Source organism: Drosophila novamexicana, unplaced genomic scaffold (genome assembly GCF_003285875.2).
Source record: "Drosophila novamexicana strain 15010-1031.04,08,12 unplaced genomic scaffold, DnovRS2.1 tig00000121-arrow-pilon, whole genome shotgun sequence".
Taxonomy (NCBI): Eukaryota; Metazoa; Arthropoda; class Insecta; order Diptera; family Drosophilidae; genus Drosophila; species Drosophila novamexicana.
Genome location: NW_020824773.1, coordinates 513,375 through 541,182, shown reverse-complemented (window position 1 = coordinate 541,182; position 27,808 = coordinate 513,375). Strand labels below are relative to the sequence as shown.

General features: G+C 38.5%; 3 protein-coding genes and 1 long non-coding RNA gene across 4 annotated transcripts; 2 read left to right on the top strand and 2 right to left on the bottom strand.

Moving 5' to 3' along the window:
• The first annotated feature begins 260 nt into the window (after nt 1-260).
• Nucleotides 261-1,287, top strand: LOC115757910 (protein transport protein Sec61 subunit gamma). Its single transcript, XM_030698365.1, has 2 exons — nt 261-366; nt 431-1,287. The coding sequence occupies exons 1-2, from the start codon at nt 314-316 to the stop codon at nt 699-701; spliced, it is 324 nt and encodes a 107-aa protein (XP_030554225.1). The 5' UTR covers nt 261-313; the 3' UTR covers nt 702-1,287.
• An 18,090-nt stretch (nt 1,288-19,377) lies between these two features.
• LOC115757867 (general odorant-binding protein 57c-like) lies at nt 19,378-20,679 on the bottom strand. Its single transcript, XM_030698305.1, has 2 exons — nt 20,087-20,679; nt 19,378-20,030 (listed from the first exon to the last, which is right to left on the bottom strand). Exons 1-2 carry the CDS (start codon nt 20,168-20,170, stop codon nt 19,659-19,661), a joined length of 456 nt encoding a protein of 151 aa, XP_030554165.1. The 5' UTR covers nt 20,171-20,679; the 3' UTR covers nt 19,378-19,658.
• A 1,223-nt stretch (nt 20,680-21,902) lies between these two features.
• Nucleotides 21,903-22,506, bottom strand: LOC115757869 (general odorant-binding protein 57c-like). Its single transcript, XM_030698306.1, has 2 exons — nt 22,415-22,506; nt 21,903-22,350 (listed from the first exon to the last, which is right to left on the bottom strand). The coding sequence occupies exons 1-2, from the start codon at nt 22,478-22,480 to the stop codon at nt 22,021-22,023; spliced, it is 396 nt and encodes a 131-aa protein (XP_030554166.1). The 5' UTR covers nt 22,481-22,506; the 3' UTR covers nt 21,903-22,020.
• A 68-nt stretch (nt 22,507-22,574) lies between these two features.
• LOC115757870 lies at nt 22,575-24,468 on the top strand. Its single transcript, XR_004017375.1, has 3 exons — nt 22,575-22,957; nt 23,452-23,532; nt 23,604-24,468. It is a non-coding gene; the product is annotated as an uncharacterized LOC115757870 (long non-coding RNA).
• Nucleotides 24,469-27,808: the final 3,340 nt, after the last annotated feature.

The window sequence follows — 27,808 nt, the reverse complement described above, 5'->3', positions numbered from 1 at the left end:
GTGCAACTGGTTCTTTCTGTTATTTCATTGGCTTGGAAAAACCATTTAGAACGTTAAATCGCACTTTAAAATGCAGTTGCCAGTTGAAAATAGTGAAAATGTCGCCTGAGTAACCCTTCTTGTGTATTTGCCGAGTGCGAAGGGAAATACTAAAACTTTTGTAATGAGAAAAGTTAAAGAGAAAGAAACCGTCGACAGATTTCAGTTCCATCATAAAGGGCGGGGCATCTTAATTCCGACTAAGAAAATTCAGAGCAGGCATTGCTTTGTAGCTAGCATACAAGTCAACAGAAAAGTAACGACAGAAGTTTAAATGGATCAGCGCTTACAGCGACGACGTCGGATGAAGAAGAAGCCAAAGTCGGGGTAGGTAATTCGCCTAGCAAGTAGCAAGTAACCAGCACAATGACAATCTGACAACGTCCTCCAGATTAAGCAGGCTGCTGCTAGAGTTAGCGCCTAAGTTCAAATCATCGACCAGCTATACGCAGTTGGTCTGGGATCAGGTGCTGTGCGTCCTGTTGCCACTGTTGGCCTTCTTCAGGGATTCGGTGCGCGTGATCAAGCGCTGCACGAAACCGGATCGGCAAGAGTTTCTACGCTCCGCTCTGGCCATCACAGTGGGTTTTCTTATAATGGGCTTTCTTGGCTTTATTATAAAACTGCTGCACATACCTATCACTAATATTATTATGGGCTAACCTGTGGGGTCAAATACTCAACAAGAACAACAACTACAGCAAAAAAGCAGACAAAAATAAAGTTTCAATTCAATTGGCAGCAGACAAAGACTTCACATTCTGGCGCCTGGCCAACCAGCCAAGCTACAAATAGCAGGCAGCTCCATGCCAAAGCCTCGCATGCCAACTGCAAGGCTGCCATAACAAAGCCAAGCTACTAGCTGCCATTGTTGTCTGACCCCGACCCGACCCGACCCAACCCGACCCCTATCCAGAGGGTGTTACTAAACTCGGCCCATTGCAAGTGTTGACAAGAAAATTTCACCGCGCACTTTTCTGGAAAACAGTTGCCGTTGCCAAACCAGCAACTGTCGGATGTGTGTAAATGTAATCAAATCAGCAACTCGCCAAACTTCACACTGGACTTGAGAAGCTTCAGCAACATTGCCAATTGTCATTTAGAGTGGGGGAGTGGCATTGCCAACAGACATACTAAGCGAAGGGTCTGGCGATAAGTCAAGCAAGTGTTGGGCTTACATTTTTTTATACTTTGCACAGTTATGCGTAATTTTGTTAATATAATTTCTAGTAAGCTTCTGATTGAGATTAGATTAAATACAACCCTTTTTGGCTTTTAGCGAATTTTGCTTCTGACAAAGGTTTCTTATTTAACTATAAAACCGTTTTTAATTACATATTGTATTTAATAAGCTTATTTACGTTTTAATTTAAGCTTAAGTTAAGTCGAATAGTAAAATATGGCATTTCTTGCATCATCTCTGAACACAATTTCAGATACAAATTTAATTCAAAAAACAAGTAGAAAAATCGAAAGAAATACTTCTCGGTTGTTAGCATGGCTTATTTTGTGGGTTTGCCCGAAAATTAGCTAGCAATGCTTTTGTATGGCTCGCTTATCTTTCCACACGCAGACTCCAGCTACTCAGCTGGCCACGTTTGCTAGCCGAGTGCAGTGCATAGTCCTTGATGTTTTCATATCCTTTAGCCAGTTGCATGCGCATTGTCACATGTGTCTCCATTTGCTGCTGTTATGTTTTATTGATGACACTCTCAAACCAAAATTGATGATGCCTCGGATGCGACATATTCGTGCTCCCTTCGCCTTTCACGCCGACGAAATCGATGCGCTGCCAGTCAACAAAGTTAGTTTGGTCGACTTACTGCGATTGCCGTTGTTGTTCTTGTTGTTGTTCTTGTTGATGCTGATGCTGTTGTAGCCGCTGGCAAATGGCGCAAATTTATTCAAAACTTTTTCTGTGGCAGCCACAGTTGCAGCCACGGTCGCCGTCGCTGTCGCCGTCGACGTTTTCGTATGCTTTAAAGCGCTTTTATGCAACAGGCGACAAAGCAGCTCAAAATAGCAACTTAGCAAACGCCGAGCAGTAAGCGTGCTGTGCTACGGGAGAGCACCTGCCGCACTCACACGTGCACACACACAGGTACACCCATATGCGCTGCACTAAAAAGTGGCTTCCACTTTCGAGGTTATGAAGTCACTTAAGCAAAGGGAAAACGTGCCTGCCCCACGGGCATAGGGTAAAGGATAAGCGAAAAAAGGAAAACTCAAGAAAACTAAGCAACAGAACAACGCTATAAAAGTAGTCAACGGGAAAAGTAACGGACAGACATATACGGCGCCATGCCCCGACCCCGCTTGCCGGCATGGCCTGCAATTGAGTTAGTTATCTTACACTTTGCTAAACCTCACAATGCAGAAGAAAATACGCCCCGCTTTCGGGCATGCTAGACATTTATTGTACCCTACGATCAAAGTGATCATAAGGTTTTCTTCCTATTTATATATATTTCGGTTTTTTTTTTTAAGAATTTCATGTTTTTGTTTAACGTTACATTCCGAAAAAATATTTTTTAAAATTAGAATTCCAACGGGTTCTTAAAAATTAGATAAATTGGTTCAATTTTCTTAAATGCGCTTTTCAAAGTGTATTATTTCTTAAATATTTTAGGTCTAACTTAAAAGAATTTGTAGTATTATTTTTGATTTCTTATAGAGCATGCCTAGTTCGTTGGTTCAAGAAAACCTCTTGATTTCAGTATTTGAGTTCTTTTCTTTTGCTGTGTTTTAATTAAAAGTGAAGTGCGGCCATTAATTTGCAACTACAAATTACACTCAATAAAACATGGCTAGCACACTGATTTTTCGGAACACACACACACACACACAAATATACTCAAAATTTGCCAGCACATGGCAGTATTCGAGTGAGTGTGTGTGTGCGATTGTGTGAGTGTGTGTCTGGCTGGCAATCAATTTGCACTTTGACTACAATTACTGATTTTCGACACTTCAAAGGATTTTATAAATTGCCATTTGGGCACCCCAGCAAAAAACCCGAACTCAGCCCCATTCAAAACTGCGCCCATTGCTGCTGTTGCTGCTGCTGCTCCGACTTTGGCAATTTGTTTTGGCCATTTACTTTGCCAGTTTTCACACATGTGTTTTAGCTCTTGTTGCCTTTTGCCATGGTGCAGCCCTTTTCTTTTGTAAGGCAATTTTTTTGTTGATTGCGCCTGCCGAGTACAACTTTAATTAAGGCAATGTGCGGATCCTCTGGAAAGTTAAAAGTGCGCTTTAGTGGACAGTAGAGAGGAGTGCCACATAAATGGACTGCATATGCAGCAATTTTTATTAGTTCAGTAAAGACCAGTGACATGACAAAGATCATAGTTTATAGCCCATCGATTATCTATTTCATTCTTTGCATTGATGCTAGATTGTGAAGCGTGCCCCCTAGCAGATTTGTATGACTGTCTTCCCGTCCATATAAAAGTAACAAAAAATATGTACCTGTGGGCGATCAGTGTCTTCATCATTTATAAGTGGAATCGGAATCAATAATTTGTGCACTTTAAACCAATAAAATGGAGTTCGCAAGTAGCTCTCCTTGTCGCATCTAACTAAATATGCCTTTTGACAGTTGGGACCTGGCCAATGCGGACCAGTTAAGGGCCCAGCCGAGCCGGTCATATTATATGGCACGCTCGCATATTTAATAAAAACCAATAAACGTTAAAAGCCTTTGAGTGGACCATTGCCATAAGCTACCTGCCGGCCGGCCGGGTGGGTGGCTGGTGACCAACTGAACGCCCGATTAAATGCATTTAAATGTGTTTTCATCATAATTATGCATATGCAAACATGACTCGACCAATTCGCCCAAGCTGGCCCAGTCGCCCCTTCCCCCCATTGCCGACAGCCAGCACTGTTGGCGGTGCCGTTGGTTTTCCGGGAGCTTAAGTGCTTTAATGGCTTATAATTATGTTGCATGCAATTATTGTCGATGGCATACAACGTTGGCTCCCACGGTGGACAAATGCAACGAAAAATTATTTAATTATTAAGTAAAAAGCAAATGGATATATCCACAGCGCGTTTGATGTGTGCGCGAAGTGTGGAAAAACTTCGGCAGCAGTAGCAGCAGCTGGGCTGTTTTGCTTTTGAACATAAAATTCAATCGCTAAATTATGCAAATATGCCGCAACTGCGACAATCTGTGATGGTGACCCAATATGCGCAACATTACGTATACGCAACGTGGCCGCTACTGAGGCCGAGGCTGCGGCCGCATCCCTAGCACACACACGAGCAAAGAGTGTGCAAAGAGGTCGACACGTCGCGACGTTGAGTTCATCGATGATGATTTTGCTGCAATTCCGTTGCCTAGTTTTGGGGCACAGCAAAAAAAAAACACCAATAATTGACAACTGTCAGAGACCAACGTGGGGCCTTCGTTTCCGTGTGGAGTACGGTTTTGGGCTCGGCTTTTGAATGCCGCTGGCTGCGTCTTTGCTGCCATTGCTTTTGCGGAATTTCTGTATGTGCGTTTGCCACCTTTCCGGCTCGCTTAGTTAGCTGCATGGCAATGGATCGGCATCCAGATCAGGTTTGCGGAATGGGTTGCAATTTTATTTCGGCAACGTGACAAACGCAATCAGCGTCAGTCACATGTGTAAAAATGTTTTCCGCTTTATGCGTGTGCGTATTTGTGTGCTGTTTCTGTTTGATGGCACCCAACAGCAGCAAGACAGTTGGAAGCTGACAACTGGAGATGTATGAAGAGAGCTTTGCATGGATACTGATATATGTTGGCTGCTGAAATGGGGAAGGGGATTGAACGCTGGTACGGCATTTCGTCAGCATATTGACGCATTCCTTGCAATTTTTGTTTTATTTAACTTGGAGGACACGCAAATATGTCTATGTATGGAATGGTAATGTTAAGCTACTGAAAGGAACTTTCAGAGAGTTATCTTTATATTCTTTTATTATAATTGACATATTTTAATTACTAACTTATATTTTTACAAATAAGCTTATATGCAAAATATTCACTACATTTTTATTCCAATAAGAACTATATATATATATATATTTAATAGGAAGCCCATTAATTGGGCAGCTCTTTGATTATGTAGGCTCTTTGGGTTGATGAGACTACTTGTAAATTGGTGTTAAATGAAATACTTTGAAAATTTCATTGGGTGTATAGTTAAATTTCAGCTTATTGTAGCATGTACTGTGGTGAAGCTACTCTAGCAATACATATCGGGTAGCAACGGTGACGGCGGTTGGCAGCCAATCTTCACAAAATAATTCGGGAAGTAGTCACCGAGGCCCCTCGTGGTTGAGTTAGCATGGCAGGGCGGGATCCTCTTGTTCCCTAGCTCTTTCGGGTGGGGGGGTTCTTTTTGCCATGTCTCGACCTGCATACACAATTTTATTTTAGGATCCCTACAGAATCTAAATTGGAGACCGATACTCCGCAGAAACAAAATCTCAAACAGGCATAACTTAACGAGCACTTAAAGTGCCAATACAATGGTGATAGCTTTCATTAGGGCATATATATTCCGAAGAGGCGAAGTCTTGGATGTAAGCTGACTCTCGCGTTCGATACCCTCCCAACCATGATCTTCAGCGTTTAAGGTTTTGAAGATCCCAAAAAAAACATTCTTCTACTACATTATATCACCATGTCACCAGGAAAGAAAACTTAGCAATTCATAATCAAAATCCGTAATTAATATTTATTATAAACAAAAGCATTATTCAATGAAACTGAATCCTTCCGTTAGATAATCTGCATCTTATTACAAGTGGCATTAATGATTCAACAATAATTCAGTAACTAAAACTAGTCCGTTAATATTTTTACAATGTCTCAAAGATTCTTCAAAAATAATTCATTTTATAAACTATTCAGTTAATATTTTTTTTTCTTATTGATCAAAAAGAAACTCTCCAAATTTCGCTAAAGTGCATTTTAATAATTATAGAATATAGCTAGGTAAGAAAAAAATGACATTCGTAAATTGAACTAAAGTGTATTCGGCAAAAGCAAAAAAAAAGTTATTATAATAGAGTCAATACAATTGTAGTTGATGGTTAATTGTATGGTCGAAAAAAATATGGGCAACAGAAGGTTAAGCTCAAAGCGCATGGGCAAATCGGAGCGCAGCGCAACCAGCTGATCGGTGAATACGATGATACATCTTTGTGTACATATATTTGATTCTGTTAAAAATCTTTTCTTTTAGGTTGCTTCTGTTTCAGCTAGTAATTGAGCGGGGTGTAGGTAGAATCAAAGATGATAAGCATTCACCAGACTGACACGGTCATAAACATATTGATCGGAGCTAAAGCGTAATGTGAAACAGAAAGTAAAAAAACTCAGCAGGTGCGCATGTCAGTTTGGCTGTGCTTATCTGTGCCAAAATAAGAAAATATACTCAAAACAAAAGGTTAAAAACTTACATGTATTCCTCGATGAAAGGCCTTCCAGCGGAGAGTTTGCAGCAAATTTTATTTAATTTTTTTTTCATTTGTTTTCTTTTGTCTTCTGTGGGGCTTTAAATTGTTTTGATTATATTATTATGGCACAGGAGGGTTTTTAAATTGTGAGTACTAAGAAGATACTCTCCGAAAATAAGTGGGAAAAAAAATATAAAAAAAATTCTGAAATGACTTTGGACTCTACAAGAAGGGGGATAGATTTATACTAGTATTCCTTTCTATATATATAAAGCTATGTATATAGATGTCAATTTTTCTTTTTCACTGCACTTGCACGCGGTTTTTTGAGGGCCTAATAAATGCACTTTTCACAAACTTTTGGAAGTCTCTCACAAGATTTAGTTAACAATTTTTTTACTAAAAACATTTAACAGCAATTTTCATGCATCTGCACGCTCCGGCCAACTTAATTGGCGATGTCATCTGGGCTTCTGATCAGCGGCGCGTCAATGGGGCCCAGAAGGCTACTGCCTCTTCCGGATTCCAAACTGTGGAAACGGCGCCTGCCCTTGCTGGCATGAGCAAGGGTATGGCAGCTGATCCGCCGTTGAGGCTGACGTCTATTTAATGGGGGCAGAAATGTCATTGCCGTCCCAAGAAATTACAGTGCCGTCCAATTGGCACACGTGGCGGCTGCCTCAAAATAAGTGGGTTTTTCTGTCAGAGACGGCGGCGGCAAGATTTATTCCTCCAAAAATTACTTTCGGCAGGCAAGCAAGAACTGGTTAAAACTGTGACCAGATCTTGGCACAAAGAAATATATGCCGGTGAGGTGCTGGTGGCCGGGTGGCGGAGCGAAAGGTTATCATCAAATGAACAAAAAAAATTTATTTCGCCAATCGGTTACTTTTAGGGTTTTTCTTTTTATTTTTTTGTTGTTTTTGGTTCAATTTAGTTGGAATTTAAATTAAACGAATTAAACGACTGATGCCCGAACTTGTTGCTTTTAGATTAATATTTTGGTGGGGCTATGTCCGCACCGCCGTAGCCAGACCTTCGATGGTAAAGTAACTTTTGAAAAAAAAAAGGGTTATATCCGGGACCTGCAGGCTTATATAGGGTCTCAGAGCTTTTTTCTTTCCCGGATTAGAGGGAAGATAGCTGCGCTGCCAACGTGCACGCAGGCGGTTTATAGCAGCGGCTGACTCATTCGCAGCTGACCATGACAGACAAAAGCTGATCGCTATAGCGTCGTTACACAAACGCAAGCTGTTAGGATCGCTTACGCGGTTTAATTTAAATAGGAAAACTGCGACCATTACACCACCCGATAATATCCTACCGTTAGACGGGTATATTAGCGGGAATTAGACTCTAATGTCCTTGGCATGAAAAGTACCAATTTCTTTTCCTTGCTGATTTTCAAGGGAATAAAAACAATTTCCGAGTTTCTTTTTGACACGGCATTTAATAAACTGGGGAGCCAGTTTAGCATTAAAATTGTGTGAGAATTTACTAAGCGCAAAATTTCGACAGAACACCTCCTGTCCTTCACGAAAAGAAACAGGCTTGCTGCGTAAATTATATTGAGCCGCATTGCGCTCATAGGCTTTCCTGATGTTTTTCTGAATATCTGTCCTTAGCAATGCCAAATGGTCAGACCGCAACAGGGGGGCCTGCGGTTCTTCCAATAAGGACAACTCCTTCAATAATTTGTAATCGGTACCATGAGTGATCATATCCACCCCGAATAGGGCACGGTATGGAGAACACCCAATCGATTGGTGCAGAGCAGACCTTAAGGAGCATGAAATCCCTGTAATATGTTCATCCCAATGGGTCTGATCCTGTTTTAAATACGAGCGAATGGCGGCGAGTATTGAGCGGTTAACTCGTTCTGCAGCATTGCTCTGCGGTGAATATAGAGCTGTATACAGATGTTTAATGCCAAGTTCGGCTAAGAAGGCATTGAACTCACGAGCTTTGAACTGGGTGCCGTTGTCACTTATTATAGTTTGTGGCACACCAAAACAATGGAAAATTTGTTCAAGAAGAAATTTTTGTATCACAGCTGAGGTGAATTTCTTCAGGGGCTGCAACCAATGATACTTGCTAAAGTGATCTAAGACTATTAACAATCCCACATGACCGCTTTTGCTTCTAGGGTATGGCCCAAGCAGGTCAATATAAAGCCTTTGAAATGGTCTGCAAGTTGGGATGTGAGCACCCATAGGTGGCCGAAGGGTATAATTTGGAGCCTTAGTTTCTTTACATATCTCGCAATTTCGTATGTATTCACGTACATCTTTAACTAATCCTGGCCAGAACAAATGTCTGCGGATTCTCTCAATGGTTTTTTGCATGCCGGCGTGAGACGACGTTATGCTGTCATGGGCTTGTTTGAGCACATCGACTTTAAGTCGATCAGGCACCCATAGTTTCCACGAAGGACTTTCTTGTGACGAGTCTCCCCTCGAATGTTCGGTGCGTACATACAAAAACTTATCAACTATTTTTATGTCCGGAAACTGAGTAAAATTTTGGGAAAATTTGTCTTTAATTTGTACATAGCTGGCGTCCATAAATGTATCGGACTCAAGATCTATTACAGGACCCATGTCTAATTGAGCGATTTCCTTCTCAGGCAACCGAGACAAAGCGTCGGGAACAATGTGGTCTTTGCCTTTCCGATGGGAGACGGAAAATTTAAATTGTTGCAGTCTAAAAACCCATCGTGCCAGTCTACCCGATATATTTTGCTGGCGCATAAGCCATAGCAAACTAGAATGGTCGGTAACCACTTCAAATTCCTGGAGTTCCAAATAACATCGGAACTTTTCGATGGCTAATATGACTGCTAGGCATTCACGCTCGGTAACACTATAGTTTCGCTGCGCACGGTTTAATTTTTTTGACATGAAAGCTATCGGTTGTTCTTCATTATCTTCAGACATCTGTACTAAAACGGCGCCAATGCCAAAATCACTAGCGTCACAATGTAAGAAAAATTTCTTCTTAAAGTCAGCATTTTTTAAAACCGGCGAGGATGTTAGCACTGTTTTTAAGTTGTCCATTGCGGTCTGTGCTTCAGGGGTCCACTCAAACTTTTTCTTTGTCGATAATACGTCCGTTATGGGGCAAGTGAGATCGGAAAAGTTGCATATAAACCGACGATACCAACCGCAAACTCCTAGAAATCCTCGAACTTGCTTCAAGTTTTTTTGGCGGCGGCCAATTTACAATACAAGCTACTTTTTCCGGATCTGTGCAAATACCTCCGCTACCAATCACGTAACCAAGATAATTGATACTTGTTACACAGAATTGACTTTTCGAAATATTTAAAGTCAAGTTGGCTTTTCTAAACTGCTCAGCGATGCGAACCAATACCGCCAGATGTGAACTGAAATCTTCGGACACAATACACAGATCATCTAAATATCCAAACACGCAATAGCGCAGGTCAGAAGGAATTATCTCGTCCATTAACCGACACATGGTAGAAGGCGCGTTACAAAGGCCAAAGGGCATGACCTTAAACTGATATAGCGGTCTTCCGGGGACCGTAAAAGCAGTGAGAGGCTTTGAATCCTCGGAAAGTTCTATTTGCCAATAGGCGTCTTTCAAATCTAGTTTGGAAATTATATTCGCCTTAGGTAGCCGCGAAAAAATGCCATCGATGCTCGGCAAAGGATAAGCATCTTTTTTTGTGGCGTCATTCAGTCTTCGAGCATCCAGACAAAGGCGAACCTTGTTGGGCTTAAGGACGAGTCGCATAGGCGAGCTCCAGGCGCTTACCGACGGCTCAATAACTCCAAGCTGCAACATGCGATCAATTTCTGCATATAACAACTTTTCTACGGCCGGACTTACAGGATAGAATCTTTGTTTCACTGGACGTGCGTCTCCTATATCTATACGGTGTTGGATCAATGTTGTGCGGCCTAATCTATCAACAGCGTTGGGGAACAACTGCTTTACTACGTGCAGCTGTTGCGTTTGCTGGCTATCTAAAGGGTATGCAATCGACTCTGTTTCCTGCTCTTTTTCCATTGATTTTAGTTCTACAGAATTTATAATGCTTGGTGCGAGCTCAAAGGCTCTCCAAAAATCATGACCCAAAATTAGATTTTGGTTTATAGAAGGAATCACATACAGTTTCAAGGACTTGGTAGCCGATTTATACTGCATTTTAACTTCAAGCATTCCGATGACTTTCTGACTATGGCCATCTGCTGTTCTGACATGCGATTTAATAGGCTTAAATTCCGGCATTACGGTAAAATCTTGTTGCGCAAGCGTAGAACCTATGCAGCTAATATTCGCGCCTGTATCCAATAGACCAAGCTCGGTAAAGGTTAAAAACGACACTTCGGCATAGCTGCGCATATCGGTGGGATTGCAAAAAACGGTCGAAACTAAAAGCTTGCTATGTTGCTTGATTTTTGAATAATAATTTTTCAAGCGCTGCGTACGCTGAGAAATACGGGGTTTTTCTTCATAAAAAATCTTATTTCGGACATGCAAATAATTAGCTAACCGTTCATGATACGGTAAAAATCGTAATTTAATAGTTTTAGCTATTTCTAAATTGTTGGAATGTGACTTTAAAGTCGGTGTAGGGACCAAGCTTTTGCTTCGGTCCACAGTTACAAAGTTCGTATGGGAATTAATTAGATTTTTGGGGGCATCCGACTGCTGCTGGATGCACCCTTCTGTTGGTTTTCCGAAGCTTTACGGATACAGTTTTGGCACTGGGGCTTATAAATGTTGGGTGCCCCGCATCCGTAACAAAATATACGGCGGTCAGCAAGGCAATTTTCCCACAGATGCCCTTGCTCTTCGCAGTTCCAACATTTAAAGTTGGTATGACATCTACGAATTGCTGCGATGTCAAAGTTTGTATCTTCTGAATTTTCTACCTCCGGTTCATTAAAAGACTCTTCTAGTCCATATACTTGGCGACGGCCAATAGTTCTGGATTTATTCATACCATCAGTGCGACAACTGAGCTCATGAACTAAATTCTCGTTCATTTGGACCAATCTACGTAGATGGCCAACTGAACTTATTGGCTGGTATAGCAGTTTATGTCGGGTTTCGGGTAATAAATTATTTTTTAAAATTTCGATTAACTCCTCCTCGTCAATTTTAATTGCAAATTTATCGATCAGTGACGCTACAGCGTCATGGAACGACACAAATGATTCCCCAGGGTTTTGCTTTCTAGCTCTTACCAGTTCTTTGCTCATAAAATCGGACCGATAATCTTTGTACTGATGGCGAAGTGCAGTACAAAATTCAGTCCAGACTATGTGGTCTACCTGCTTGTGGTACCGCCAGTACCAGTCACGGGCTTTGCCTAAAAATAGCACATGTAAGTGCTTACAGAGACCCATAAAGTCGCTGTCCAAAGTTTCATCAGTCAATGTTTTGACTCTATACAGAAATTCTTCTACCCCTAATCCTTCGGTAGACCCATCAAAATGAAGATTCCATTTTTGCATGGTGTCAGCAATTTTCCCATTTCGGAATGACGAACTACTAGGCGACACCTGGATCGGGGTTGGCAACACTCTTGGAAAGGGTGGTGCTTGTATTTGCAGTGATGACATAACGCGAGTAATTGATTGTTCGATCATCTCCTGAATTATCCTATAGTCCACTCCCAGATTTTGGCGGGTATAATTGGACTGAGTGGGTCTTCCTCTTCTTCTTACACCAGGAGCTGGTCGTGCAGGAGCGATTTCAGGTGGATTCGTGCTATTGCTAGCGTCGAGTCCTGATTGTGGTACATCACTAACATCTAATAACCTTGCTGTTGGATTCTCGCCACTCTGGGTCGGACCAGGATTAAGAGATTTTGCTAGACTGCGCGTTACCGTTCTCCCTATGTTAGTAGGTGGAGGTGGGGCAGATTGTTTTCCTCTCGGCGAGCAATCTCCAACAACTAATTTAATTGAGGCTGGATCAATCACAGCACTACAACTGGGACATTTAGCATGGTTTACCAACCAACCTTCCAAGCAAAGTTTGTGGAAAACATGCCTACAAGGGGTGCAATAGCAAGACTGTGTATTGTCCATTACTAACTGGCATAGAACACAGTGGTTATCAGCGGTCTCTGACGACGGCTGTACATTTTGTGGGCTGCGTAAAGGCAACATGCTTCATTCATATTTTCCTGATTCGTGACATTGGTTTGGTAATATAATAAAGTAGAAGTTATTTGTTTTTTTTTTTTTTTTTTTTTTTTTTTTTTTTTTTTTTTTTTTTTTTTTTTTTTTTTTTTTTTTTTTTTTTTTTTTTTTTTTTTTTTTTTTTTTTTTTTTTTTTTTTTTTTTTTTTTTTTTTTTTTTTTTAATTACGAAATATAATCGCCTCAATGAAAGTAGGTAATTTATCTGGTTTATTGAAACTACTATAGAAAGCGGTTTGTAATATTCAACATTTTAATCTAATCAGAAATGTTCGGCAAGGATATGCAAAGCAGCATATGGCCAAGTTCCGGGCAACATTCTAACTATCTTTGATAGTATCGTTAATACAAAACCATTCAATCTAACTTTATAACTTTTGGCTCCACGAAGACTGAGATTTACTTAACCATCAACAAGCTATCAAGTAGCAATCAGTACTGATATCTTAGCAAAATATGCAGTATTCTAAAATTGCATTTGAAAGTATTTCTACCTAAGCAAACCTAATCTGTTGTTTCTCCAAAATTATAAGAAAGAAAACGAGCAAATGTATGGGACCGATTGTATAGCTGGTGTTAATAACTATAGTCGTGTTTATATATAGGCACTCAACAATATAGTAAGGTCAGATTCTCGGCATAATTCAAGCTCTGAATTGTAAGCATCGTAGTCCTAATTACTATCTTGTATACTACCAGTATCTGCGCATGCGGAAGATAGACTAAACCAGTCACATCGACGTCAGCGTGCGTGGACAATAATATAAAGACTCATTTTTTTTTTTTTTTTTTTTTTTTTTTTTTTTTTTTTTTTTTTATAGACAACCTCGGGCCCCATGATTGGGCGCCAAAAATTTATGTGGCAAGTACTGTGGTGAAGCTACTCTAGCAATACATATCGGGTAGCAACGGTGACGGCGGTTGGCAGCCAATCTTCACAAAATAATTCGGGAAGTAGTCACCGAGGCCCCTCGTGGTTGAGTTAGCATGGCAGGGCGGGATCCTCTTGTTCCCTAGCTCTTTCGGGTGGGGGGGTTCTTTTTGCCATGTCTCGACCTGCATACACAATTTTATTTTAGGATCCCTACAGAATCTAAATTGGAGACCGATACTCCGCAGAAACAAAATCTCAAACAGGCATAACTTAACGAGCACTTAAAGTGCCAATACAATGGTGATAGCTTTCATTAGGGCATATATATTCCGAAGAGGCGAAGTCTTGGATGTAAGCTGACTCTCGCGTTCGATACCCTCCCAACCATGATCTTCAGCGTTTAAGGTTTTGAAGATCCCAAAAAAAACATTCTTCTACTACATTATATCACCATGTCACCAGGAAAGAAAACTTAGCAATTCATAATCAAAATCCGTAATTAATATTTATTATAAACAAAAGCATTATTCAATGAAACTGAATCCTTCCGTTAGATAATCTGCATCTTATTACAAGTGGCATTAATGATTCAACAATAATTCAGTAACTAAAACTAGTCCGTTAATATTTTTACAATGTCTCAAAGATTCTTCAAAAATAATTCATTTTATAAACTATTCAGTTAATATTTTTTTTTCTTATTGATCAAAAAGAAACTCTCCAAATTTCGCTAAAGTGCATTTTAATAATTATAGAATATAGCTAGGTAAGAAAAAAATGACATTCGTAAATTGAACTAAAGTGTATTCGGCAAAAGCAAAAAAAAAAGTTATTATAATAGAGTCAATACAATTGTAGTTGATGGTTAATTGTATGGTCGAAAAAAATATGGGCAACAGAAGGTTAAGCTCAAAGCGCATGGGCAAATCGGAGCGCAGCGCAACCAGCTGATCGGTGAATACGATGATACATCTTTGTGTACATATATTTGATTCTGTTAAAAATCTTTTCTTTTAGGTTGCTTCTGTTTCAGCTAGTAATTGAGCGGGGTGTAGGTAGAATCAAAGATGATAAGCATTCACCAGACTGACACGGTCATAAACATATTGATCGGAGCTAAAGCGTAATGTGAAACAGAAAGTAAAAAAACTCAGCAGGTGCGCATGTCAGTTTGGCTGTGCTTATCTGTGCCAAAATAAGAAAATATACTCAAAACAAAAGGTTAAAAACTTACATGTATTCCTCGATGAAAGGCCTTCCAGCGGAGAGTTTGCAGCAAATTTTATTTAATTTTTTTTTCATTTGTTTTCTTTTGTCTTCTGTGGGGCTTTAAATTGTTTTGATTATATTATTATGGCACAGGAGGGTTTTTAAATTGTGAGTACTAAGAAGATACTCTCCGAAAATAAGTGGGAAAAAAAATATAAAAAAAATTCTGAAATGACTTTGGACTCTACAAGAAGGGGGATAGATTTATACTAGTATTCCTTTCTATATATATAAAGCTATGTATATAGATGTCAATTTTTCTTTTTCACTGCACTTGCACGCGGTTTTTTGAGGGCCTAATAAATGCACTTTTCACAAACTTTTGGAAGTCTCTCACAAGATTTAGTTAACAATTTTTTTACTAAAAACATTTAACAGCAATTTTCATGCATCTGCACGCTCCGGCCAACTTAATTGGCGATGTCATCTGGGCTTCTGATCAGCGGCGCGTCAATGGGGCCCAGAAGGCTACTGCCTCTTCCGGATTCCAAACTGTGGAAACGGCGCCTGCCCTTGCTGGCATGAGCAAGGGTATGGCAGCTGATCCGCCGTTGAGGCTGACGTCTATTTAATGGGGGCAGAAATGTCATTGCCGTCCCAAGAAATTACAGTGCCGTCCAATTGGCACACGTGGCGGCTGCCTCAAAATAAGTGGGTTTTTCTGTCAGAGACGGCGGCGGCAAGATTTATTCCTCCAAAAATTACTTTCGGCAGGCAAGCAAGAACTGGTTAAAACTGTGACCAGATCTTGGCACAAAGAAATATATGCCGGTGAGGTGCTGGTGGCCGGGTGGCGGAGCGAAAGGTTATCATCAAATGAACAAAAAAAATTTATTTCGCCAATCGGTTACTTTTAGGGTTTTTCTTTTTATTTTTTTGTTGTTTTTGGTTCAATTTAGTTGGAATTTAAATTAAACGAATTAAACGACTGATGCCCGAACTTGTTGCTTTTAGATTAATATTTTGGTGGGGCTATGTCCGCACCGCCGTAGCCAGACCTTCGATGGTAAAGTAACTTTTGAAAAAAAAAGGGTTATATCCGGGACCTGCAGGCTTATATAGGGTCTCAGAGCTTTTTTCTTTCCCGGATTAGAGGGAAGATAGCTGCGCTGCCAACGTGCACGCAGGCGGTTTATAGCAGCGGCTGACTCATTCGCAGCTGACCATGACAGACAAAAGCTGATCGCTATAGCGTCGTTACACAAACGCAAGCTGTTAGGATCGCTTACGCGGTTTAATTTAAATAGGAAAACTGCGACCATTACATTATTTTTTATTTGAGTGCGCCTAAGTAACAGGAATAAACAAGCAGTAGTACAAAGTGCTATTCCCAATATATACTTCAAAATATTGCAGTTTTTTCTTAACGAACATTGAAATGCAACCTGCTGCACTGCAAGTTGTTGTGCATGTGTCTATCTGTGTGCGTGTGTGTGAATGCAACATTGAATTATCTGGTGCTTGGTATAAAATGTTTGCCAATTGCTATTGCGAGTGTAAGTGCAAAATGAAAATTCGATTGCAAGCCCGAAATATTTATTAAATTGTCGACTGCAAATTATGTATGCAATTTAAACGAAATTATTCATGTGAGAAGATTTTTCAAATATTTATGTGCTATATGCAGTTGTATATAGCCCAATGCCAGCATGCTTGTGGCCAATTTTCGGCATTTTTGTTTGTGCCAGCACAAAGCAAAAATTGCAAATTTAATTAAATCTATGCAATTGCACGACTATATTTAATATTTACATTTTGTGACAATTTTACGCGTCAATTTTCTTGTTGGGTCCAACGCCTTTTGTCTCGTATTTTTATTTCTCTGTGCACGAGCTATGAGTTTTGTTTTTCTTTTTCAGATTTTTTATAAATGCTGCATGAAGCGCACTTCCTGCTTCCTGTGGGCGAACCGAATCTCGTGGCTATGCTGGTGAAAACAAACGGAAATAAAGATATTTGGGTGGCCAAACTCAAAGTTGAGCTTTGATGTTACCAGTGCCAGAAACAGAAGATGAAGAAGCTTTGAGCTGTTTTGCCAAAAATTGTCAATTCCCTGAGCTCTGCAAATAGCCAAAATATGTGTTATATATTATATAAGCTCGTTCATTGTTCAGTTTGGTGCCTTGATTTAAGCAGGTTTTTAAAATATTTGTTTAAAAACATTTTTTTTTTATATTTATTCTTAAAATACATATTGGCATTATTCTAATTTATCTTTTCTATAATATTCTATAGTATAGGAAAACGTAGCTTTTAAACAAAAAACATTTTGAATGCTTACCTAATATAATTTAAAATAATTTTGTTATAAATTTACCTATGTTAAATGTAAACTAAATTTATTCGGGAAGGAATACATTTTGTTAGCGTGCTTCGGTAGCTGCAAAATAATTTCAGGCACTTAGTCAAGTGGCAGTCAGTTGACATTCGATTAGCCTCCACTTTATGCAGCCGTTGTGTACTTAAGATCTGCTATCACTTTTGCATGGAATAGGCAAACAAGATCTGGTATAGGGCGCTAGGTTTATATCGACGTTATGCAAATGTGAGCCCAAACTTACATGGATGGTGTAGCCGTGGCTTAGCACCTGCTTGCCCCGTATATACTGTACCTGTCAGTGCCTTGCCGTTGGCTTTCAGTGTCTTTTATATGTGGCACATTCAATTACCTGCATTTCCGTTAACTGTCACCTTCGCACTGCAATTTTTCACGCAACTTAAATATTTATAAGGTTTATTAATGCGCATGTGGAGTTGGAGGCCGAAAGAAAACATTTATAATTATTTATTATAGCAAAAAGAGAAACAGTTTTTGTGTCTGCAAGCCTTTGTCTTGCTGCTCGTGTGTATGGGTGTGTGACTGTGGGCGAGTGTGGGCAAGTGTGCATATGTTGCCAGTTGTTGCAGAGTGGCAAACGAAAGCGAAACGAAACTGTCGCGGGAATAGCAATAAATCATTTATGCAGCAGCCTTGCACTTACAGTGTGAGTACACTCGCACAGCCACACGCACATGTGTACAAAGTGGCATAAATCAACTTACACACTCATGCCCAAATGCACTCATACTCTCACCCACTCATGCATTGGCAGAGCCAGACACACACAAACAGGGACGTGCCCGCAGTCATATGCAGAACTTGCGCGAGTTTTCCCAAAGGAAAATGCTGCAGAAAAACTGCAAACTTACGCGCTTCGCTTCGTCGCCTCGTCATCTCTAGCCAGTGATCCACACCCCACTTCCTTGCCCCACTCACCTTTCGTTGTGAGTGCACGTCAGTGCCTCATGTGTCTCTTGATAAGCACACTTGAAGCTGCAGCATCACCAACAGCAGCAACTGCTGCTGTGGCAAAAGAAAAGGCGCTGTTCAAATCGACTGCGAGCGCAGTGTGCAAAAGTTTCTTTTTTTTCTGTGTCTTTTTTGAGACATGCCAAACACTTTATTGACAATTGCCAAAGTGTGTTGAGCAGTGTAAGTTTTCTCATTGAATTTAATTTATTTTCTGTATAAGAAACAGAATCGTATTTAACTGAAATTTTCATGCTCATGTTTTTGCATATTCTGTAGTAAATATAATATTGTGTATTTCTAGTCTAAATGACAATATTCAAACAATATTAATTGTTAAAATTTGGGAAATTTATCTACGATATATAACAGCTTTAAAATTATTCTCAAAGAATACGTCATATAACTAGATTATAAATATTTATACGTTTATTTCATATACCGCACGTCGCACCAATTATCATCATGTTGCATTTTGAGGGCTTCGCGCTGCAGGGGTTTTTTTTGGCGTGCTTTTATACAACTTCCGTCGATTTAAGAAATTATAATTGCTCCGTTCCCGTAACCAGCTTCAACGAGCGCCAACCAAAAAGCAGGCAACGGCCACACCTCTTCATGTTTGGGGGCGCTGCATAGAGGAGTCGTGTAACGTTCACAATGCGCTTCCGCCTCGTTGTTGTTTTGCATGTTGACATGGCACAAGAAACGTGGCAGACGCGGCCGCGTTACTCATACGTCGCGTGGGCGGGCGTGTTGACAATACATGGCCATATTTTTCTTTTTGCCGCTAATGTGGCACGCCCCAAACCTACATTTGCACACACGTATGTAAAGCGCGTAAAGTTGAAATGACAATCGAAAGCCGGGCCAACAATGGCAGCCAGAGGCAAAACCGGAGCCAGTCAAGTGTGTGGGTGTTGCAGCTGCTGCATTTGTGCGCCTTTTCTTTTCACATAACAACAACAACAACAACAGCAACAACAACAACGACGGCAACAGCAGCAATGCAACGTGACAACTTCCGTTGCATGCGCTGCCGGCACAAAGAAAAACAGCGTAAAACTGTAACGGAATTGTATTGTGAAAAGCAAAATGTTTTTTCCTGGCACACGGCAAACAACAACTGTATGCAGCAACAACAACCCAAGGAACACAGTAACACATTTGAAAACAAAAAGCCTTCTGGCTGATATCAGCACACATCTATTAATATTATTGTATAACGAGTGTATCGCATGCTATTTCTAACTATTATATAGGAAATGCACAGTTATCGCAAATCAATTAAAGCCGCACGCCAACGCAATTAATTTGATTTATACGCCCCGTGGTATACAGTGCAATTTCATTTAATTATGCAAATCATCGCGGCCAGCTTATTAGTTTAATTCATTTGACGGTTGTTTTTATAGCCACATTTCAATTTATTAGTTTTCGTATGTGGAAAAAAGCTAAGTGAAAGTAACAAACAATTTGATAGTTGATACTTTCTGATTACACATCTGATTAAATGTTGGAAATGATATGCAAGTTACGCATATTAGATACAAATCTGACAGACGGACAGATATTTACTGTCTACCCGGCGCTACATTAAGATATTCGGTTGTGACAAAGTTTTGTATCAAACATAGCAACATTTTAAAGGAGTAAATGCACAAATCTTTCTCCAAATTATTCACTTGGCTACACTCGTAGAGAACTGCAATATTTTGACCCCTTAGATGTTCTAACTTCTGAAACAGTTCAATATCTAGGAGGCCATTGTCATTCAAAATGTTCATTTCGGCAGCTGCGCAACGCACATAGCACATATATTTCCTTTCAACATTTTCCAAATGTCCTTCGTCCTTTGCCTGATCTATTTTGGATAATAACTCGGGCCTGGTGGCATTATTTTCAGCCAGGCATTTCTCTTCCACGTTAAGGGGTACGCTTAAGCTCTATAATGTAAGCGAAATATATATAATGTAATATGCCTAAACAGATTGTAACTTACTTGTACATAAGCCAGCATAAATGCAATAACTATTAGTACATTTAAAGTTAAGTTTAGGGCTAACATTTTATTGCTGATTTTCATTGGTTATTTTAGAGCTTAGTACCTTTTATTGTTGAAGTTAAAAACTGTGTTTTGAATTGAAAACTGATCTCGAACACTTCGCTCGGATGAAAACATTTGACAGTTCATCTACATTGGTCATTGGCTTTTATAGAGTCATGATTTAACAAGCCAGAACTATGAATGACGCTGTTGAATTAACAGTTGCGTAAGATATACATTTAATTATGTTTAATAACTCTTTAATGAGTAAACGATTATCCAACTAAGTATTATCTGTGTATCAATAAATCTACCTATTTCAGTTTTTAGAATTCCAGTTATTAAAAAGAGAGTTGCACAATTCCCTTTGTATTAAATGAAGTGCGCAAAATATTGACATGAAGTTTATTTTTTCTAGTATATATGATTGCAAATATATTATTATTATTATTGTGTCCAGGTCGGGTTTTAAGCCATGTGTACAATTTTGAAAATTTTCCATAAATATAATACTATAAAATTAGTACAAAATGTTATATATGATCTCAATATGCTGATCAAAATAATAAAAGAAAAACAAAACAAAAAAGAAAAATTAACAAATGAAAGGTACTGATATTTACATCAGTAAATCAATAACAAAGTTTGATTTTTATTTCCAAACAATATATAATTGTTGGTTTTTTATATATAACTTAAGTTTTAAGGGCTTTATATAAGGGTTCAGAATGTAATGTTCTAAATTTGAATTTGAACTTCCTTAGAAGAAAAGTGTGACTAAAAAAAAAAAATAAATATAAATTACAGCGATTGACATCTATCGATTGAATTAGACACATATGGGTAAATGTAACGGTTACACAGAGTAACAAAAGAAAGAAAAAGGGAAAGGTAGAGAAAAGAGAAATGTGTTTAGGATCGAAAAAAAAAAACAAAATTCAAACCATTTAAATACATTTTTTAATTATTATGTAAGTCATTTCCAATAAACCATCAGAAGTAAAATTTTTGTTTTTGGACGCCGGACTGTACAATATATTTTATTTTAATGATTTAATATTTGCTTTCACTTTGTATTTAGCACAGATAGGAATAAATATTTTCATTCAATATTTTAACTACAAATCAATTTACTTTTGTTCTATACAATTTAAAAACGTGTGTACAAATCATTTTCAATACAAATTCGTAGACAATTATGTTCATTTATCTACTTGTTTTCGAATGAAAATATTAAAAAAGTATGATACATGTTTATTTATATTGTTGTTTATAATTTAAGATTTAGCTATGATTTAGCTATTTTTTAATTTGTGTGAGCTTCTAATTTTATTGCGCGAGTTCGCCGTGCTGCATGTTGCTTGTGAAGTTCGTCTACTTTTCTAAAGTTGAAGTTTTGTTATTTGTTATCAATCACAGGATGAATAATGGCTTCAGCTGCCTTATTTGGGGCAATCACAAGATGCAAGTCCATGCTGCCCTGCTGATTGAGTTATTTGTGCAGTTGCCAGTCTTGTATTCAGGCAGGTTTCGTTCCCAGAAGCCTCGAACAGTTCGTGAACATTCTCCGTAATATTATGAACCTTAAGACAGTATTCAAAGAAGTCAAACGGATCGCGATACGGCATTGTATCAGTATATTTAGGAATGTATGCCTTTGATTATTTGTACTGTATGCTAGCCAAAACCAAAACAAATAACATCAGCAGCAGCACGGATTTCATTATAGGCTGCGGTTTGATAATAGCAAGAACCTTTTCTAAATAGTTTATTCCCATTCGAATTTTAAAGCTCAACATTTGATTTATTACGAGTATCTATAAAAGGGGCAGTCCACCCTGTTTATTGCATATTCTAACTCTCTGATTCTTAGCACAAATTTTACTGTTTTACTGCTCAGCTATAAAGCACGTTATAATATTGGAGACATATTCGCAGGAATCTGATTCTCCATGGTACAGCTTCTTGCACTTGCGGAAAGTAATGCGATCGGTGTCCCGTAGCTCCCCCAATCTTTCCACTTGCTTCATATTGAGGTATCCGTCGGAGCCCAGTACACCCATTTCGTTAACTACACAATGCATAAAGCACTTGAATTTCCTTTCAATGTTTCCAATTTCTCTGTCCACGGTACCATGTTTTATTAGCTTTTCATACTGATTTTTGGTAATGTTGTTCTTATCCAAACATTTATTAATAATTTCATCCTGAGAGTTACTCTGTTGAATTCATATTATTTTAAGTAACCAGAACTTTAAAACATCTTGTAAACTCTTGAGTTACCTGTACGACAATGAATAGAAAACCAAGAAAAATGATTGAATATGCGTTTTTCGTGCAGTCAAACATTGTCTTAATTCTGCTTTCAATAAGTAACTGAACTTAACGAAAATATCTCGACTGTCTTATTATTCATTTTTAAATCGAGTTATATATTTGTTCTATTTATTTCTAATGTGCATTAAATATATTGCATGCTTGTAATTAATACGCTCTTTTTATTTACCATATACAAATAGTATATGCATTGTTTTTTTAGAGCATCTAGACTTGTTTGTTGCGTCACGGATTTGTGGCACTCGCGTGTCTAATTGGGCTTTAATTCAGCAAGAATCAGTACAAACTGATCACAATATACATTAAGTTCGTTAAGTAACTTATATGGAACGCCTTCAATCGATGTCAGACATGTCTGTCTATAAAAGTATTTGTTTCTATGCAAACTAGTCTCTTAGAATTAACATTGGTCCGCCTATCTGTTGCAGACAGTAAATTTGTCGGAGTTTGGCGGATTGCTATATGAAATAGCTATCACAGGACTGATTGGTAGTAAATTTAGCTTTTGTAAGAAAACTGGTATAACCTTGTCCGTCTGCTTGTACCTATGCAAACTAGTGTGTCAGTTTCAAAGCTTTTGTCATAAAATTTAACAGAGATACGTCTTGCTCTTACAGGTAGTACATATGTCAAAGTTGGCAGATCGGTGAACTATATATCATAGGATTAATTAGTCGTTAATTGGATTACTTATTCCACTATGCCTTTATACTGATGTATATATATATATATATATATGCTTGTACTCAAAATATAAGTAATTGTATTGAGAAATATATTGTTTTCCTCAAAGTTTTCAACACTTGTCTTCAAAATCAAAGCCCTGTGTCCTCGAACGTATTTCATCTTCTTTTTCCATCCATAGTAATGAGAGGTAATTGACTGTATGAATACAATTATGTTCAGTTAAATGCCTTTATAGTTTCTGCCTGACTTGTTTTTAAGTTGTTGACAATTTTTATGCTTAAGTATTTTTATTAAAGTTCTAGTTTGCCGTCAACTTAGTACCAAATGCAAACCTGGCACAATAACAACAGCGAAGAGAGCACGCGCCAAAAACTCACGTAAATTTCATTTTATACGCAGTGAAATTCGCATAACATTTCCTGTCAACATATTTTGCCACACTTTGCAGCAAAAATGAAGCGACAATGCAGCAGCAGTAGCAGCAGCAGCAGCAAGGCCATTATATCGCACACACACACAAACACACAGCGACAAATTGGTCTGACAGCATCGGATGGGGCATTTCTAACTATGCGACCTCAACACCAGTAACCAACACCAACAACAGGCACCGCACCCTCTGTTTCTTCCAACCGAAAACTCGCAACAACAAATGAAAATTCCAAGAATATTCGCATTCGCAGTGAGTTTTGGCTTTTGCGGCTGCCAGTCGCTGTTTACTTGGCTTCCCCGGTTATTTACGGCCTGCAAATTTTTTGCCATCCTATTTGGTTTCTATATACCAATTTTTTGTTTCTTTTCTTTTTTATTATTCTTTTTTTTTTTTGGTTCATTGTTTGTTGCTGGCTCGTTGCCAAAAGGGAAATATGTGTTGTGAAAATTGCACATTTTTATAGCCATCGCTAGGTGCTAAACTATGGGTATCTGCTCCTTTCCTCCCACTCCGATTCCGACCTTTTTAATTGCGCTGCAATTTTTTAGTATTGATTTTTGATTTGTTATTAAAATAAGGGAATTTTCAACGAATTTCGTGTAATTTGATTATGGTTCCTCGTTTTCGCCACGCTATTCGCTAATTAGGCCCATGAAGCTGCGACGTGTATGGCTCGTTTCGCTTGTTACATAATTTATTTTTCATATGTAGCAAAGCCGCACAATTTGCAAATATTTTGTAGTCGTGTTAATAAGTAAGCAAATTAGTTATCACGAATGTGTGATGCTCTTTCCAGTTATACAGACATTTTTGCGGCGATGCCGTTGAGGCCTTAAACGAGGCCTTAAACTCTTTGTAAGAGGATGATAACGTTTTTTTTTTTTTTATATCTGGTTTTATTACGCGACCCTCCTATCCTACCACATTGTTAAACACATTTTTATACCCTGAACCCATTAAAAATGGGTACAAGGGTATATTGTATTTGTGCAAAATCCAAATGTATGTAACAGGCAGAAGGAAGCTTCTCCGACCCCATAAAGTATATATATTCTTGATCAGCATCAATAGTCGAGTCGATCTAGCCATGTCCGTCTGTCTGTCCGTCCGTCCGTCCGTATGTATGAACGCAAGGATCTCAGAAACTATAAGAGCTAGAGAAATTTTAGATCTAGATGCTCCTAGTTTCCGCGCAGATCGAGTTTGTTTCCGATAATCGATAACTTACTCCGTTTCCAAGCAATCGATAAAAATCGATTTCGATATCCTGTTTTTTGGGCAATTTTGGCAAATAACAAGAGCTAGACTCACCTAACTTGAAATATTGCTTCTAAAATAGAATATATATATACATTTGATGTTGGAAGAAGAGGGTTCAGGGTATCCCCTAGTCGGGAGCTCCCGACTAGAACCTCTTACTTGTTTGTTTATATAAGCTTAAAGTAATTGATATATGGCGTTTTACACAATGTTACATATTTATTCATTAAAACCAACAACCTCAAGTTTCATAAATTGAATTCAAAAATAACATGGTTAACACAGCTATCAATAATTCTATGCTCGTCAAATACAAATAACATATATTGATTCTTTGTGAAATAATTCCAATGCATATAGACCTAAATTATAAAGTTATGGCTTTATATATATCCGAAGCAAATATATTACTCAGCATAATTAATAAAAGCTGATTGTATTTCGAAAATTTCTACGGAATAATAATAATACATGTCAACTTCTTAGCAAAGGCATTACATTAAATAGAGAAAACACTAAATTGTGACAGTCTTAACTGAAAGCCAAATATTTCGATTTATTATAACAGTGCTTGTCATAAGTATATTGATGCAGTTAAGTAAAACTGAAACATATGTTGCCGGTGTGTTAGAACAATTTATATAAAACCCCATTGAAAGTTCATCCACATACCTGTTACACACACACATTCATACTAATACACACAATATACAAGCTTGAACCCATATTTCATAGATTATAATATCATGGGGAGTGGGAAAGTTTTCCAGTCAGTTTCTTGAAGGTTAAGCAACACAAACAATGTGGCCTCCTGACAGCTCTTGCCATTTATTAAACATGTCAGAGGTGGAGCTGGAGCTTTTCAAGCAGCTTGTCGCTTGGGTGCCACCTTTGCGATTTTCTACTCTATCCAGGACTTGAAAACTTGCTATGCGGAGAATAAAAGTAATGTGTGTAAAACTTTGGATGCTTTGCGTAATAAAAATAAATAGCACGCGGCTTGGGCATGCATGGCACGTATTTTGCATGCACTTTGATGCCACACCCATCAACGCACCAAGCTCCACCGCCCACCATTCACCCCGCACCAACAGCGTCGCAGAACAAAACGCCCACAAAATATGCATACATTGTTGGCACGTGCATGCACACAAAGGAATTTCAAAAGACATTTTGGGATATGTGTGTAAGGGCTGAGCAACAGCTATTGCATGTGGAGCATCATCCGCTGAGATGCTGCAGCAGTGGATGCAATACATCCTGCCCCAAAATGGCTATTCAGTCAGCCAGACAGGGGTAAATGAAGCTAATAAATTTTCACAATGCCATATCCGAAGCCAATGCCAATGTTAAGCCCATATTAAAACAAAAGCCAGATTCTCGGATTTGTGTCTAAACAATTGCGGCACAAGTCGCTAAGCATTTTACATGGGCCAATTAGTGTAGTGTCTACTGCTGGACTTCACCACACCACACCACACCAAACGACTGGAAGCTCAGTTCACTGAAATACTTAGCTATCACATTGTTAGCTCGTCAAAACAAACGCTTGGCTTCTCAGTAACTGGCAACACACTCGTTCGAAAGCGATTGCCATAATCAGGCGCTGCAGCTTGCTGGAATGTTATAGGACGTGGAATCAGAAGGTTATGTCGTCTAGTTTCTTTGTAAAAAGTTAATGTTAGAGTATCTGCTAGTCGAGCTCTCTTACATGCATTAATTAAATGTAAAGTGTTAGCTGCTTCTGCCTTGCTTTAAGTTTTTGGCAGGGCAAATGGTCATCACTGGCATGGGCTGGGAGCTGTCAGCTAGTTTACTGGGGTCGGCAAGGGTGCCGGTAGCGGGTGCGAGACCCAAGCTAAGAGCTATGTCCGGTACGGACTTTGGTCATTTTTAACTTTCTGTGCGATTTGCACGGCTCGCTGCATTTTGTGACAATTTTTACTTCGCCTAATAGACATACCGAGGGTATTTTGGTGTTTAAAGAATATAATCAAACAAATATTTTAATAATTTCATTAGAAATCAAAAATAGAAAAAGGTTGAAATAGTAAAATTTATTTAATTATCTTGCTAAATTTTGTATAAAATATCTTGATTACAATTATAAAAAAAAATAGGAAGAGCTTGAATTTACATTATTATTTATAAAAGATTTTTATTGCTCTACTAATAAGACTTTTATTATTATGGCATTTTATGAAGTTTCCAAACCTTTCATGTTGAATATCTGAACGAGAGTATACCCGTTGAGTTCCTTGCAAGTTGCCAAATTCTTCGTTTCGCTCTATTATATTTTGGCTTGTAACTATGATGCTTAAAGTTCGAGCTAAGCTCTTGTGTGTGAATAGTTATAGTTTTGTTTGGATTTTATACCCTGTCTTTATTTAAAATGAACAAAAGAGGAATGTCAAAGGATTTAACCACTTTATTTATTTAAATATTTTTGTGTAGTTATATATAACTTTAAAAATTTAGGTTTTTTTTGCCTATAAATCATTTAACAGAATTTATAAGCTATTATTAATAAATGGTATACCCTTTAAAAGTGGGCATGGGGTATAATGAAAATAGGCAATTGTTTGAATTGACGAATTGACATGTTTCACTAATCTTTTTTCAGTCTGTATGAATGCGCAGAAGTCAAAGATTCTAGCTTGAAAAATGCAGAAGTCGTAGTTCCAATATTAATTTTTTACTGTAATTTAAATGCTTTTGCAAATCATATGTGTATGAAGGCAACTCTTATTTTTATATAGCGTATCTTAGAGTCGTATGCTTTTGTTTGGCGTGCTTCTACTTCATTTTATTTTGGGGGGTGACTGGGCCGTTAACTAAAAATAAACCGAGTGTTAAACGTGGCTTACACGTTGGTCATTTTTATTGCCAGCGTGTGCCGTCAGCCGTGAATAATCGAATTAGTTACGAAATTAAAAATTACAAAATAGAATAGATAAATC